At 49.9% G+C, this 12,427-nt stretch overlaps 1 protein-coding gene across 14 annotated transcripts in view; it reads left to right on the top strand.

Annotated features, from left to right (window-relative positions):
• CACNA1B (calcium voltage-gated channel subunit alpha1 B) overlaps window positions 1-12,427 on the top strand; it is a 136,008-nt gene that overhangs the window by 69,647 nt on the left and 53,934 nt on the right. For all 14 annotated transcript variants that reach the window (XM_073890002.1, XM_073890007.1, XM_025864905.2 and 11 more), the window contains 3 exons: window positions 1,811-1,923; window positions 4,197-4,328; window positions 4,579-4,651. In XM_073890002.1, coding sequence (XP_073746103.1) covers window positions 1,811-1,923; window positions 4,197-4,328; window positions 4,579-4,651 — 318 coding nt within the window. The remainder of the gene's footprint in view (window positions 1-1,810; window positions 1,924-4,196; window positions 4,329-4,578; window positions 4,652-12,427) is intronic.

The raw sequence follows: 12,427 nt of genomic DNA, 5'->3' as shown, positions 1-12,427 counted from the left end.
GGTATGTTGTGAACCTCCCTGGATTCCACCTGATGAAAGCCCTACCGAAACTCTCGCAACAGGCCCTTCCCAGTGGGGTGCCTGTGCTGAGATGGCTGAGGCCGGTGCACGTTAGTGCCCTGGAGGACTTGCTGCTCATCACCCTGACGTGCAAGGCCATCTCCGCAGGGACGGGCTCCCGCAGTGTCACAGTCGTGCCCTGGCTTTCTCTGTGGACCGTGCCATTTCCTAACTTGGCGTCCTTGGTTGTCTGGAGAGGCAGCTGACAACCCTTTCCCGTGCCTCTCCCTCTTCCCACGCTGACAGCGGGTGGCAAGAGCACCCCAGGCCGCACCTGCAGACTCTGCTTAGAGATCCCAGAGACCTCCCCGTCCATGTGGCACACCTTCTTCTCTTCACATAGCTGTGGGCAACAGTGTGGCCAAATTTCCTGCCAGTACACAACAGGACTTCTGCCCCCTGCCCTGTAGACCCTTATGTGCAGCCTCCATACTTCCTCACTGTCCAGAACCCATGGACGTGCTGGGTTCACTGACATGCTGCTCCGTGCCCATTCTCTGGCTCCAAAACCACTCCCACATTGGAGAGCACTCCATTTCTGTCTCCAAAATGTGTATTGTTTTTTCCTGATGGATAACAAATTACCCCAAAGTTTAGTGGCTTAAAACAACCATCATTTGTTATCTCTCATGTCCGTGGGTCGGGAGTCAGGTGGGACTTAACTGGGGGCCCCCAGCTCTCGCTCTCCCACAAGGCTGCAGTAACCGCAGGCTCTTTGGGGTGGGGAGCTCACACCCAAGCTCCTGCTTGTGGCCGACAGACCTCAGTACCGGTCACGGGGGCCTCTCCCCAGGCTCCCTCATGTCCTACATCATGGCAGCTGGGGACCTGCAGCAGAGCTGAGAGCACCGAGGAGGAAGCCAGTCTTTGTGACCGAATCTCAGGGGTGACAGCCAATCACTTCTGTCACATTCTGTTTGCTAGAAGTGAGTCACTGGGTCCAACCCATCCTTGAGGGACAAGGCTATACAAGGTGGGGATACCAAGTAGTGGGGATCACTGTGGGCCATCTGAGGGGCCACCTGCATCATGAACGAATGGGAACAAATTCTGAGGATGAAGGAAAGACAGAGACGCTGGAAGACCAACAATAAGAACACAGATTTAGGAAACTGTGAGCTCCAGCCCCAGACAAACATCCGGATGCTGTGTGCACGCTGTGGAAAATTGGTGGAGGTGCTCAGTGTCACAAACGACAGATGGCAGCAAGCTTGGATGTCCCAGGTGTGCAGCTGTTGGGCTGTCTGGACGTCGCAGGACATCAGATGGTCTCTCAATGATGCATCTGTGTTCAACATGGAGAAATATGCAGAGGATGGCTGTGCATTTGGGGTGACCCATAAAGGGTGCACCTGCCAGAGCAGATGTGCGGGTTAATGGACCAGCATTAAACTATACAGGGGTTTCCAGTCATGGCCAGGGCCTTGATCCTGGCACATTCACCCGTTTCTCAGCGCTGTGGGAGAACGTTGATGCTAAGCTGATCTGATTTGCAGTTGGCCAGTCAGGAAACCAGTAGGCCTACCCTCGCTCCACATCCTGTGTCCCCATGGTGCGTCCAGGGTGGGCATGTTGCAGGGCAGGTGAGCACCAGGACTGGTGTGTGCTCCCCAAAGGCTGCAGGAGCTCAGCATGAGACGTGTACCTTGTGTTGCGGATGCTTACGGCGTGATCCAGAGATGCTTCATTCAGAGGTGCAGGTGTGGGATGAGTGGGTGTGTACCTGAGGCTGACCCTGTCTCCCGTGCAGGTCATTGTGGGGAGCATCTTTGAAGTGGTCTGGGCTGCCATCAAGCCAGGAACCTCCTTCGGGATCAGTGTGCTGCGGGCACTCCGGTTGCTGAGGATCTTCAAAGTCACAAAGTATGTTACCTATGTGCTCCCAGGTGAAGGGGAGAGGGGGAGTGCAGGTCACATCTGAGACTGGCCCACACAGCATGCTTCTTCCCAGGAATTCATGGTGATGGCCTTGAACTCAGCTGTCTGGAATCTCTTTTTGTGCTTATAATTGGTTTAAATACAAAAGACAGTTATAAAGCACCTGCCCAGCATGACTCTCTCTCGGCCCTGGGGGCCATATCTATCCTCAGGGTTGTTCCCGATTGGCCCTAATGTTGCCAGCAGGATTCCTAGTTTCTAGTTAGCTTGCTTCTTGTAGTTTCGTACTGTGCCCTCCTTTGAAACCAGCAGTCCCATCTTTCAACTTTCAAAGGGTTACTTTGCTTCATGGTTAACAGAGAAAAAAGAAGTTATCACATGGAAGTTTTTTTATCATCACACCCCCAAGTCTTCCCACCTCCCCTGCAGCCCCCCCCCCCCAGAAAGGGAGGGAGGCCTCAGCTGACTCTGACCTGACCTGAGCCAGCTTGGTTCCTCTGTGGCTCCCGTTCCCAGGCCTGCTTTCTCCACCCTGTGCTTCCCTGTTTAAGCTGTGGCAAGGGCAGTGACAGGCCTGTGTCTTCTCTTCTATTCCAGTTGGTTCTTTATGGAACCCTGGAAGCCAGTTGCACCGTTTTGTCTCCGAGGGGGCTGAGGCCCAGGGCGGAGGTGTAATGCAGTTACTGAGCGAGCGCTGGGCCTCTCTGCTGGGGTTCTAGTGGTGGGAAGAGGTGGTGCGCTTCAGCCATGGCTGTCTCACCACAGCAAAGCCTGCTCTGCTCTCAGCTGCTTTTAGCTGTGGCTGTACACACACCGCAGCAGGGACCTCACCTACCCTGAATTTTGGACTCCTGTTGCATGAGTATGTAGCCCACACATGCTCCAGCATGGATTTCCATGCAGTCTCCCCAGCAGCCTGGACCATGACCGCTGCAGGACCCAAGGAGCAGAACTGTCAACAGTGAGCCTGTGCAGGAGGCCCTGGGCTCCAGGTCACCCCTCCAGTGACCTTTCAGAACCCCACTGATCTCCCCAGGGTAGATGGGAGTTCTTTTGGTCTTCTCCAGTCTGTTTTAAATCCAAACCTGAGACCATCTGAGGACATGATGGTGTCACTGCAGGAGAGTTTGGGCAGGAGTCTGGTCTAGCTGGGTGCACAAACACACACTCTTGTGTGGCATGTGGTTAGTCCTCGGTTGCTTCCCCGTGCCGTGCTGGTACATCGCTCCGGGAGGTGACTGCGAGACCTGCCTTCACCTTGGTTGCGGGGCCTGGTGTTTTAGGGGCTCTGCTTCCTTCCAGAAGCCAGGCCACCCCTGTCCTGAGGAGGGCTGGCTTTTCCAGAGTTTTCCAGCCCGTCTTCCATGAACCCTCAAGTGCCTTGTAAGAGAATCCATGGAAGAGAGGTGAGCCTCTGTGCCATTGGCCCTTGGGAGGACAGGGCCAGGGACGCTCGGGGCCTGCTCTCTGTCCTGCCACCAGGGTGATGGAGACACAGTGTGTAGTATGTCTCAAGGTGGCTGGAGGGAAAGCCATGTGCCCCAGCCTCTTCTGGGGAGGAGCTCTCCAGAGGCGGACATGGGGTTGGACCCCCAGTCACCCCGTGAGTGAGCTGTCAGCAGTCAGGCCACCATGGACTTTAGTGGGGCCCGTGTGCCATTGGGTCCAGTTGCATGAGACATGCCCAGAGACATGGTCTCTGGCCTCCAAGAGCGTTTGAAATGTGTGATGGAGGGGTGGGTATTGTGGGATGCCAGGGAAATGGTCTTGCAGCACTGCCCCCCCCCCCCCCCAATCGAAGCTGTGTCCTGGGCCCTCGCTGAGAGGGGCATTCACACCGGGTTATACATCACGCCTCACAGCACTGAGGACCGGCTCGATGCAGGCCAGTGGGGCTGATTATGTCCTGCTGCAGCTCCTTCTCTACTCGTGGTCTGAGCGGAGACACCTGGAAGCTGCTTGGGTGTTGAGGGGTGGAGAGGGATCGGGCACCATTCTGCCAGGCAGAGTGACAGGGGCAGGTTCAGGAGATGAGGGTGAGTTCAGCTATGGATACAGGGTCTCTGCTGCCCCCAGTGGAGGAGTCTGGAACTCTCTGGAGAAGAGCTCTGGCCTCCAGGTGTGGGGCCTGTGGGGTTTAGAAGGCCTCGGAAACCACAGGTGTGACTGGGAGAGCCCTGGAGTGTGGCATCTGCATGCGGGCTGGTGCCTCCGCGTGGGCGCAGCTGGGTGTGGACACACCCCACCTGCCCCGACAGGTACTGGAGCTCCCTGCGGAACCTGGTGGTGTCCCTGCTCAACTCCATGAAGTCCATCATCAGCCTCCTCTTCCTGCTGTTCCTGTTCATCGTGGTCTTCGCTCTGCTGGGCATGCAGCTGTTCGGGGGACAGTAAGTGGGCCCTGGGCAGGGGGTCGTATGAGGCTGGGGGCCCCACTGGGAAGGCAGAGCTTAGAACAGATGTGCTGCTCAGGCCCCCTCCACCTGTCTGCCGCTTGGAGGTCCCCCAGGGGGACAACGGGACAACGGCGCCGAGCACACAGCCCACCCACAGCCTGGGACAGCGTTGCAAGCTGAGGGGCCAGATCCCCTGGCTTCTGGTGGGACGGCCTCCTCCCAAAAGACTTCTTGTTTCCCTCAGGTTCAACTTTAAAGATGAGACCCCGACAACGAACTTTGACACTTTCCCCGCGGCCATTCTCACTGTCTTCCAGGTAAGGCTCCTGACTCTTGGCACACTCCTGGCCTGCTCAGCTCTCCAGGTATGGGCAAGGCAGCCTTCCCTGTCAGCATCTGCACAGCCAGACAGCCACCATTTCAGACAGAACCTCCCAGAAAACAGGAGAGAACAAGTGGGAGATGACCATAGGGAGGTCTCCAGTCCTTGGGACTCTGCCACCAATCTAGAGCCTGGGTCTGGAGGGAAACTGGGTCCCAAGAAGCATGAGTTCCCTGGGGGTTCAATGGTCCTGTGGCCACTGGGCTTCAAGCCACCACTTTCTCTCCCAGCCCCTGGGAGCTGGATCACAGCTGTCTTACCCTTTGAGAATAAAACAACAAAGTGCTATGCATGCTTCTCCCTCCTGTTTGTCAGGCCCAGGGGTCCTTCAATTCTCTTTTGTGTCTAGAGATCACGCCCGCCACGGCTCCTCGGGAAGCTGAGTTGCCTGTGATGCAAACCTTGTCACTCAGGCGATCTCTGCCCTCTCGGAGGGGTTCCCTTTTGAAGACTCTCTTGGTTGAGCAGTTGGCCCCCTTGCAGGGCTATAGCAGCACCCCTGATGTCCCCCATGACTGGCCTCACCGATAGGATAATGCCAGATGTTTCTGTCTTATGAAGCCTCCTTGGATGCCATGCCTGCTATTGAGCAGGTTGGGGTGGGTTGTTGTTTTGCCCAGGATGACTCTTAGGGAAGTCCAACAGGCTCAGCTTAGCCCCTGGCCTCTGGGGCTGCCCTTGGTCTCCAAGTTGGGGCCTCTAGCAGAGGGCGACCATGACCTTTCCTCTGCAGTGTGATCTGTTCAGTGATGGGAGGGAGCTCCTTCCTGCTGTGGGGCACTAGGGCTGCCCTGTGGGACCTTGAAAGTCAGGCAAGGGGAATCAGCGGAAATGTCTTCCAGACACCGCAGTAGGAAGGTGAGTGGAGTCAGGGCAGCAAAGGCATAGGGTTTGTGGCAGAAGGATTGGGGCTGGCAGAGGTCAAGTTGGATGGGCCTTCAGGGCCAGGCCCACAGGCTTCGCCAAAGCAGGGAGGTGACATGATTGACAGAGCTCTGCTTTGTTCTGTCTGTTGCAGGAAAGGAGTGGAATGTGGTTGGTTAATGGTGGTGGTGTGGGACAGAGGGGAAGAGGAAATCAAAGTTAGAGGGAAAAGATGGGTTCTTCTGGTCAGATTATGCTCTGGTTTGGACCTCAGACCCCCCTCTGCTCTGGAACATGGCAGTAAGAGAATAAATACATCTAGAAATTAAAAGGATCCAGCCGAGCAGAAAACAAACTGTGGGCTGGAAATGGAACAGTAAGGAGAGATGCAGAGATCGGGGCACCTGGGATGTGGTCCGGGTGAGGCAGGTGGGCTGGGCATCAGAAGCATCCACGTGTGGCCTGCCTGACTCGTTGCTGGGGAAGGTGTGTGGCCCTTTGAGGAGCAGAGGAGCAGAGCTGGGAGAGGGTGACTATGGCTGGAGGACGCCGAGAAATTCACAGGGGCAGATGGCTGGCCAGGCCAGGCTTGCACCTTCCATGGATGGTGCTGGGCTGGGGCCTGAGACCCCAGGATGGGAGTTCACTCTTGCTTCTGAACGGGGCTGGAAGGGGTAGGGAGAGTGTGTGACCAAGAAGAAAACATCAGGTCTGCTCATGATAGTGAGCAGTTGGCATCTAGCAGGCAGACTGAACCGTGGTGAAGCTGACCCCACCGAAGAGGGTGGACAGCACGTGCAGTGGGAAGGTGAGCTCACTCCGAAAGAAATGGGAATAAGAGAGCAATGCAGGTGACTTTGCATCAAATGTGCCTGTGGTCTACCCAGTGTTTGAGGAAGAACTTGTAACACATAACACAGAATTATGGAAGAAAATACCTGAGAACCAAGAATGGGTTAATATGAGAAAGAACTAAGTAGAAGTCCTAGGAATGAAAAATAGTGCTTTTAAAATAGAAAAGTAAAGGGCCAAATATACCGTGGACACGACCTAAGAAAGGATGGGTGAGCTGGAAGATGTGGGGGAACTTGGGGGTGAAGCCCAGCACTGTCCCGGGCAAGTCTTAGAGGGCATGCACTCGGAGGACCAAGCAAGAGTAATGTCAAACCTGGATGTGTTGTGATAAAGAGAGAGATTCCCCACAGAAGAATGACAGTCTGATGGCAAGGGTCAGCGAAGGAACTTAGAAATCCTGGGGGACAGCCCCCATGACCCCAGAATGCTGATCCAGAGAGCCGAGGTTCAAGCTCGAGGGGGAACTGGACACGTTCAAATGCAGATATGGAGAGAGCTACCAACCCCTGATTGCTGAAAGCACCACAGACGTTATACATTTAGCAAAGCCAATGATTTAGGAAAAATAAAACAAAACATTACACTAACCCAAGAAGAAATTAAAGACCTGAACTATTTCAGAAATTGAATGATTAAAAATCTGCCTACCCAAGCCACCATGTTCTGGTAATTTTATGAGTGAATTCTACTAAAATTTAAGAAAGACGTTATTCCAATTTTATGCAGATGACTCCAGAGAAGACAAAAAGGAAGGTACCCAGCTGCCTTTAAGAGACTAGAATAACCTTGATAAAACACCATAAGTGAACTAATGTGAGTCCACTGCTTGGTGACTCACAGGAAGAGACCTCAGTGGGGGGTGGGTTGTTGTTCAAAGGAAGCTTTTATTTGCAGTAAATAAAGAGATCACAGGGAATAACTTCCAAAGCCATGACTCCCCATGTGGGGATGAGTGGGTTCCTTCGATTTAGGGCTCAGATGAATATTCAGAAAGGGGAGCTTTGTCAGTGCATATTAGAGGTGGGCATAAGGTCACGCATGCTCACTCAGGAGACACGTCTATACGTGCATCGTTTGTACGTCATGCTAATGGGGTTTGTGCTCCCCCGTGGAAGGAGACTTTCACATTAGAATGAGGCAGAGGGAATTGCCCCACACTGCACGGCCTGCCTACACAGGTGGGAGTCAGTGACTGAGCTCTTCCTGAAAAGATAAGGTTAACATTCATGTGAATAAGAAGGGGGCTCAGTGGGGGTCTTAGGTCATGATCACAAACGCAGAGACAGAAGGGAAGTAATATGTAATCAAACTGGATACGCTTGTAAATTAACAAATCATCTTTATGATCAACTTGACTTTACCCTAGAAATGCAAGATGACTTAACATTGGAAAGCCTATTAATGTAATTCATCATCTTAGCCAGTTAGGGTAGGAAAAAACCGTGTGATCAGAAAAAACATGTGACTCCAGCAAGACCACGGCACAGAGTCGAGAGGACAGAAGAAACAACATCTGGGAGATTTGTCCACTCTGGAAGCCGGGTGATGAGGGCGTGGGGATTCAGCACTCTCTGTGTCTGTCTGGGAATGTGCATAACACATTTTTTCTAAAAAGATAAGATCACATGATAAAAGCCAACACTCCTTCCAAGTAAAAACTCTTAGATTATGCTGGTGTCTGTGGTCTGCAGTAGGACAAGAAAATATGAAACACAGTTTCTCAGGATTGATAAGGAAGAAAGAATATTCACAGCTAAAATATTTGCACACACAGAAAACTGAAGTGTTGTGTTTGCAGATGGTATGGGACAATTTGGTTGACCATAGAGCAAAACATGAAATTGGGTTCCTACTTTGTTCTGTATTTGAAATCAGTTTGGATAGATTAAGACCTAAATGTGAAGAGCAAATCTGAAATTTTAGGAGGATGCACAGGAGTGTAATGGTACTAACTCAAGGTAGGGAAATCCTTCTTAAGCGATAAGAAGCACAGATCATAAAGGAAAATATTGACAAATTTGACTGTTAAAATAGAAATTCCTGTGCATCAAAAGACACCACAAAAAGGTTTAAAAAATGTCATGAACTTGGAGAAGACATTTCCACAGTATTAGAATAACCACTGAAGTGTCCAAGACTTACCAAGAACTTCCACAAATCAAAGAGAAAGACAAATAATATCTGGGAAAGGCAGAGTGTAGACAAGCATCTCATAGGAGAGGAAGTTGGGCTGACGAATAAACCAGTAAGAACAATTACCAGTGTTGCTAGAGATGCAAATTAGACCCACCATGAGACAACCTCTCCACCTGTCAATTTAGCAGAAGTTAAGAAATCTAATATCAAGTTATAGAGGGGATGTGGCGAAATGGAGATCCCCTTATGCTGTTGGTGGGTTGGTAGAACCACTGTGGGTAATAACGTCGTAAAACCTAATAACTGGGACTTGCGTAGGGGTGGTTCCTGTTGTGGGTCTGTGCTCGGGAAAGTCCTCTGCCCAATTGCACAAGGAGAGGTGCGTGTGAGGTATCATAGCATTGTTACTTATAATCGCAAAAAACTGGAAGTCACCAAAAATGTCCATCGTCACAAGAATGGATAAGAAAAATGTGTTGTATTATCTGTATAGCAGGAACATGAACGACCTAGAATTAAATGTGTTAACATGGATGAATCTCACAAATATAATATTAAGCAAAAAGAAAGTAAGATTCAAAATAATGCACAACATATGATGCTATTTAAATAAGGATGAAAACATGCAAAACTGTTGTTTATGGCATCCATGCAGTGAAAGTATAAAAGCTTGCATGGAAATGAGAAACACCAGATTCAGGGTGCTGTGCTGCTGGGAGGTGGGCTGGAGCAGTTCTACTCAAGGGGCGCCACCTCCTTTGAATGCTATAGTTGTCAAGCCAGGTAGTGGGTACATGGAGGTTTGTTAAAAATTATTCATCATTCCTTTCTGAATGTTTGAAATAGTACATAATTAAAAAATCAAAGGATACACAAAGATAAACTAAGTAGAAATCATCAAAAAGAAAGCTGGTATAATATTAACATCAGCCAAAATTCAAGTTAAGAGAAAAAAGCTTTAGTAAAAATAAAGAAGTGCATTACAGAACAACAAAAAGAAGGCAGCAATCTTGAACCTGCATGACCTCACAACATGACCTAAAAATATACTGAGCAGCAACTGATAGAAACACGTGGAAGTCCACATCTTACAAGAGGTTTGTAATACATTTCTGTCAATCCATAGGATGAGGCTGAGGTCTATGGAACTCTGCACCCAGCCGGACAGCAAACAAAACAGTCATTGTTTGGGACACATAGGACATTCACAGAAACTGACCACTTGTTAAGTCACCCAGGAAATTCCTACAAATCTTGGAGAATTGTCATCCTACAGAGCACATTCTTGATGTAATGTAAATAAACAAACCATGTGTAAAAAATTATTATTAAAACCTAAAGGCTGAAGGACTGAGCTAAAGAAGACATCACAACAGACCTTACAAAATACTTAGAAGTGAACAATGACATCAAAACTTATGGAATGATGTGGAAACAATACTTGGAGGAAAATTTATAATCTCAAATGCAGTCATCAAAATAAAAGAAAGACTAGAAATAAACTAGTGATGTACTTATCTTAAAAACCTAGAAAAGCGAACAGGCAAACCAAAGAAAAATTGAAAGCAGGAAAAAATGGTTAATAAGCAGACATTAGTGACACAAAACTAAAACAGCAAGACAACAAAATCATATAAAGCTTGCTCTCAGGAAGACTAATACAGGAGACAGCATCTTGGCAACACTGGCCGAGAGAAAAAGCACAGATGAAAAGTTTAGCCTGGAAGGGAGGCCTACCTGCAGGAAAGGGAGAGATTGTTTTAAATCCCAAAGAATATTATGGCCAGAGATTTGAAAACTAAGATGAAAATGCACTTTCATAGGAAAGCCTCAAACACATAAATTAGCTCAAGAAGGAATTAAAAACCTGGATAGCTTTCTAACCATTAAGGACAAGGGATCTGTAGAGCTCTTTTCCTGCCCTGGGCCTGGCAGGTATAAGATGAGTCCTACCAAGTGCATAAAGTTCACTTGTGCTACTGAACACAAGATCAACATACAAAAATGTAGCTTTCCTATGACTTAACCATTCAATTAGAAAATTCAATTAAAATGAAATATTTCATTCCAGAGGCAACAAAAGCTATGAGGCACCCAGAGATCTACAAACAGCATGCAAGACTTTTATGGGTGAAATTAGGACTTGTTGTCAAAGGACCTACAGATCTGGGTACACAGGCGATATATTTATAATGGGGAGTGGCAAAGACATCTGCTCTCCTAATTTAGTCTCTTGGAATTCAGCATATTGATAATGTGGAGGAGTCAACGTCCAAGAACTGTCAAGTCGATTCAGGAAGGAGGGGTCTGCCTCACCATGTGTCAAGAGTTTTTACGAAGCAGGAGGATTGTGAGGTATGAAGAGCAGACCAAAGAAGCCAGAAATGTGGCCAGGCTAGGCAGGAAGCTGGCCGTAGGAGGGGGATGGGCACAGAGTATTTTAAAAAGTAGGTCTGTGAGACCTGGCTGTCCACTGGGAAAAAGGTTGATCTTCATCCCTGAGTGTACACAGAATAGTAACCACAAACTCCAGGTGGATTCAAAACCTAACTGTGTAAAACCAGACTTTAAAATGGTTTGAAGAAAATACAGAAGAATATTTTTATTGCCTTTGAATGGAGAGGAATTTCTTAGATGCAGGGCACTTTGTCATAAAACAGAGGCCAGCCGCGAGCATTTCCAGTAGTTCTGCAGACAGAGGCAAGAATGAGCAAGAACACACGGAACGCACGGGAAGTCTCAGTCAGTGGGAGGAAGAAGAGGCATATCCGGGATGTGAGACTGTCGAAGAGGCCCCAGAGGACAACACCTGACCGGCTGGCCCTCTCACTCCTCAGCCCGGAGCAGTGCCCACCACAGGTGTAGCCTAGGGTGAGCGCTTCGGAAACCCCTTGTAAAGTCAGAGGTGCACATGGCCTGCTCCCTGGCCGTCCCAGCTGTGGGCAGACCTTCCACGAGTGCAGTGAGACTCGGTAGCAAAATCCTGGAAAGAAGGAAGGTGCCAGTCAAGAGGCGTGTGGGTTGTTGGCCTGAAGGGTTGGTGTTCGGTGGGGGACAGGAGTAGGTGGATTTGTGTGCCTTGTGTGGATAAACTTCAAAGATACGATACTGAGTGAAGACAGCAAGCTGGAGAACGGTGCGTGTCGTTTGATACCTTCCTGTGAGTGTTTAAAACACGCGTGGTGTATTTTGTTTATAGATACATGTGTGTCGTGTGAGTGGAACTCTACTGACATGGTTCCTCACCAGGTTTGTGATTGGGGTCGTCTGTCGGGAGTGTTCACGGGCAGTGGGACCTGATGCAAATGGGACAAATGTGAGCAGTGTCCATTTAGATTGGTGGACACGTGAATGTCTGTTACGTTCTCCTCTTGTACTTTTCCAAAAATACAGTAGCAAAGAGAGACATGTTTCCTAATGGGGCAAGGATTGCATTTAGCCACCCTCTGTGCTGGACCCACTGTCACCTAGACTGTAACATCCTGGCCCAGGTGGCCCTGGGAGTGGGGAGTTCTGCCTCCCCAGCCCGGCCTCATCTCTCCAGCTCATTGCTGCAATTCTCCTCCTTGCCTTTGCTCACCTTTTCCTTCGGCTTGGTGCTCCCTTCCATTTTTGGCCGAAAAGCTAGAGCATATTCATCTTTCGAGGCCTGACCCAGCTCAGCAGCCATGTCTTTATGGAAGTTTTTCTGGAGGACCGTGGGCCACCTTGACCTCCAGAAGCCCCAACATCTAGAAACCTGTGTGTCTGTGCACATGTACCCGTGGGTTCCTGGGACACAGCCATGTCTTGACCCTGAGCGTGCACACGCATGTGCACGTGGGTGAAGGTGGCCATGCAGGCGGGCCCTGTGGTG

The sequence above is a fragment of the Callorhinus ursinus genome, unplaced genomic scaffold (assembly GCF_003265705.2).
Source record: "Callorhinus ursinus isolate GAN/ISIS: 27379988/994484 unplaced genomic scaffold, GSC_fseal_2.0 scaffold125, whole genome shotgun sequence".
NCBI classification, from domain to species: Eukaryota; Metazoa; Chordata; class Mammalia; order Carnivora; family Otariidae; genus Callorhinus; species Callorhinus ursinus.
The sequence above is the reverse complement of the archived record's forward strand: the minus strand, read 5'-3'. Positions and strand labels throughout refer to the sequence as shown.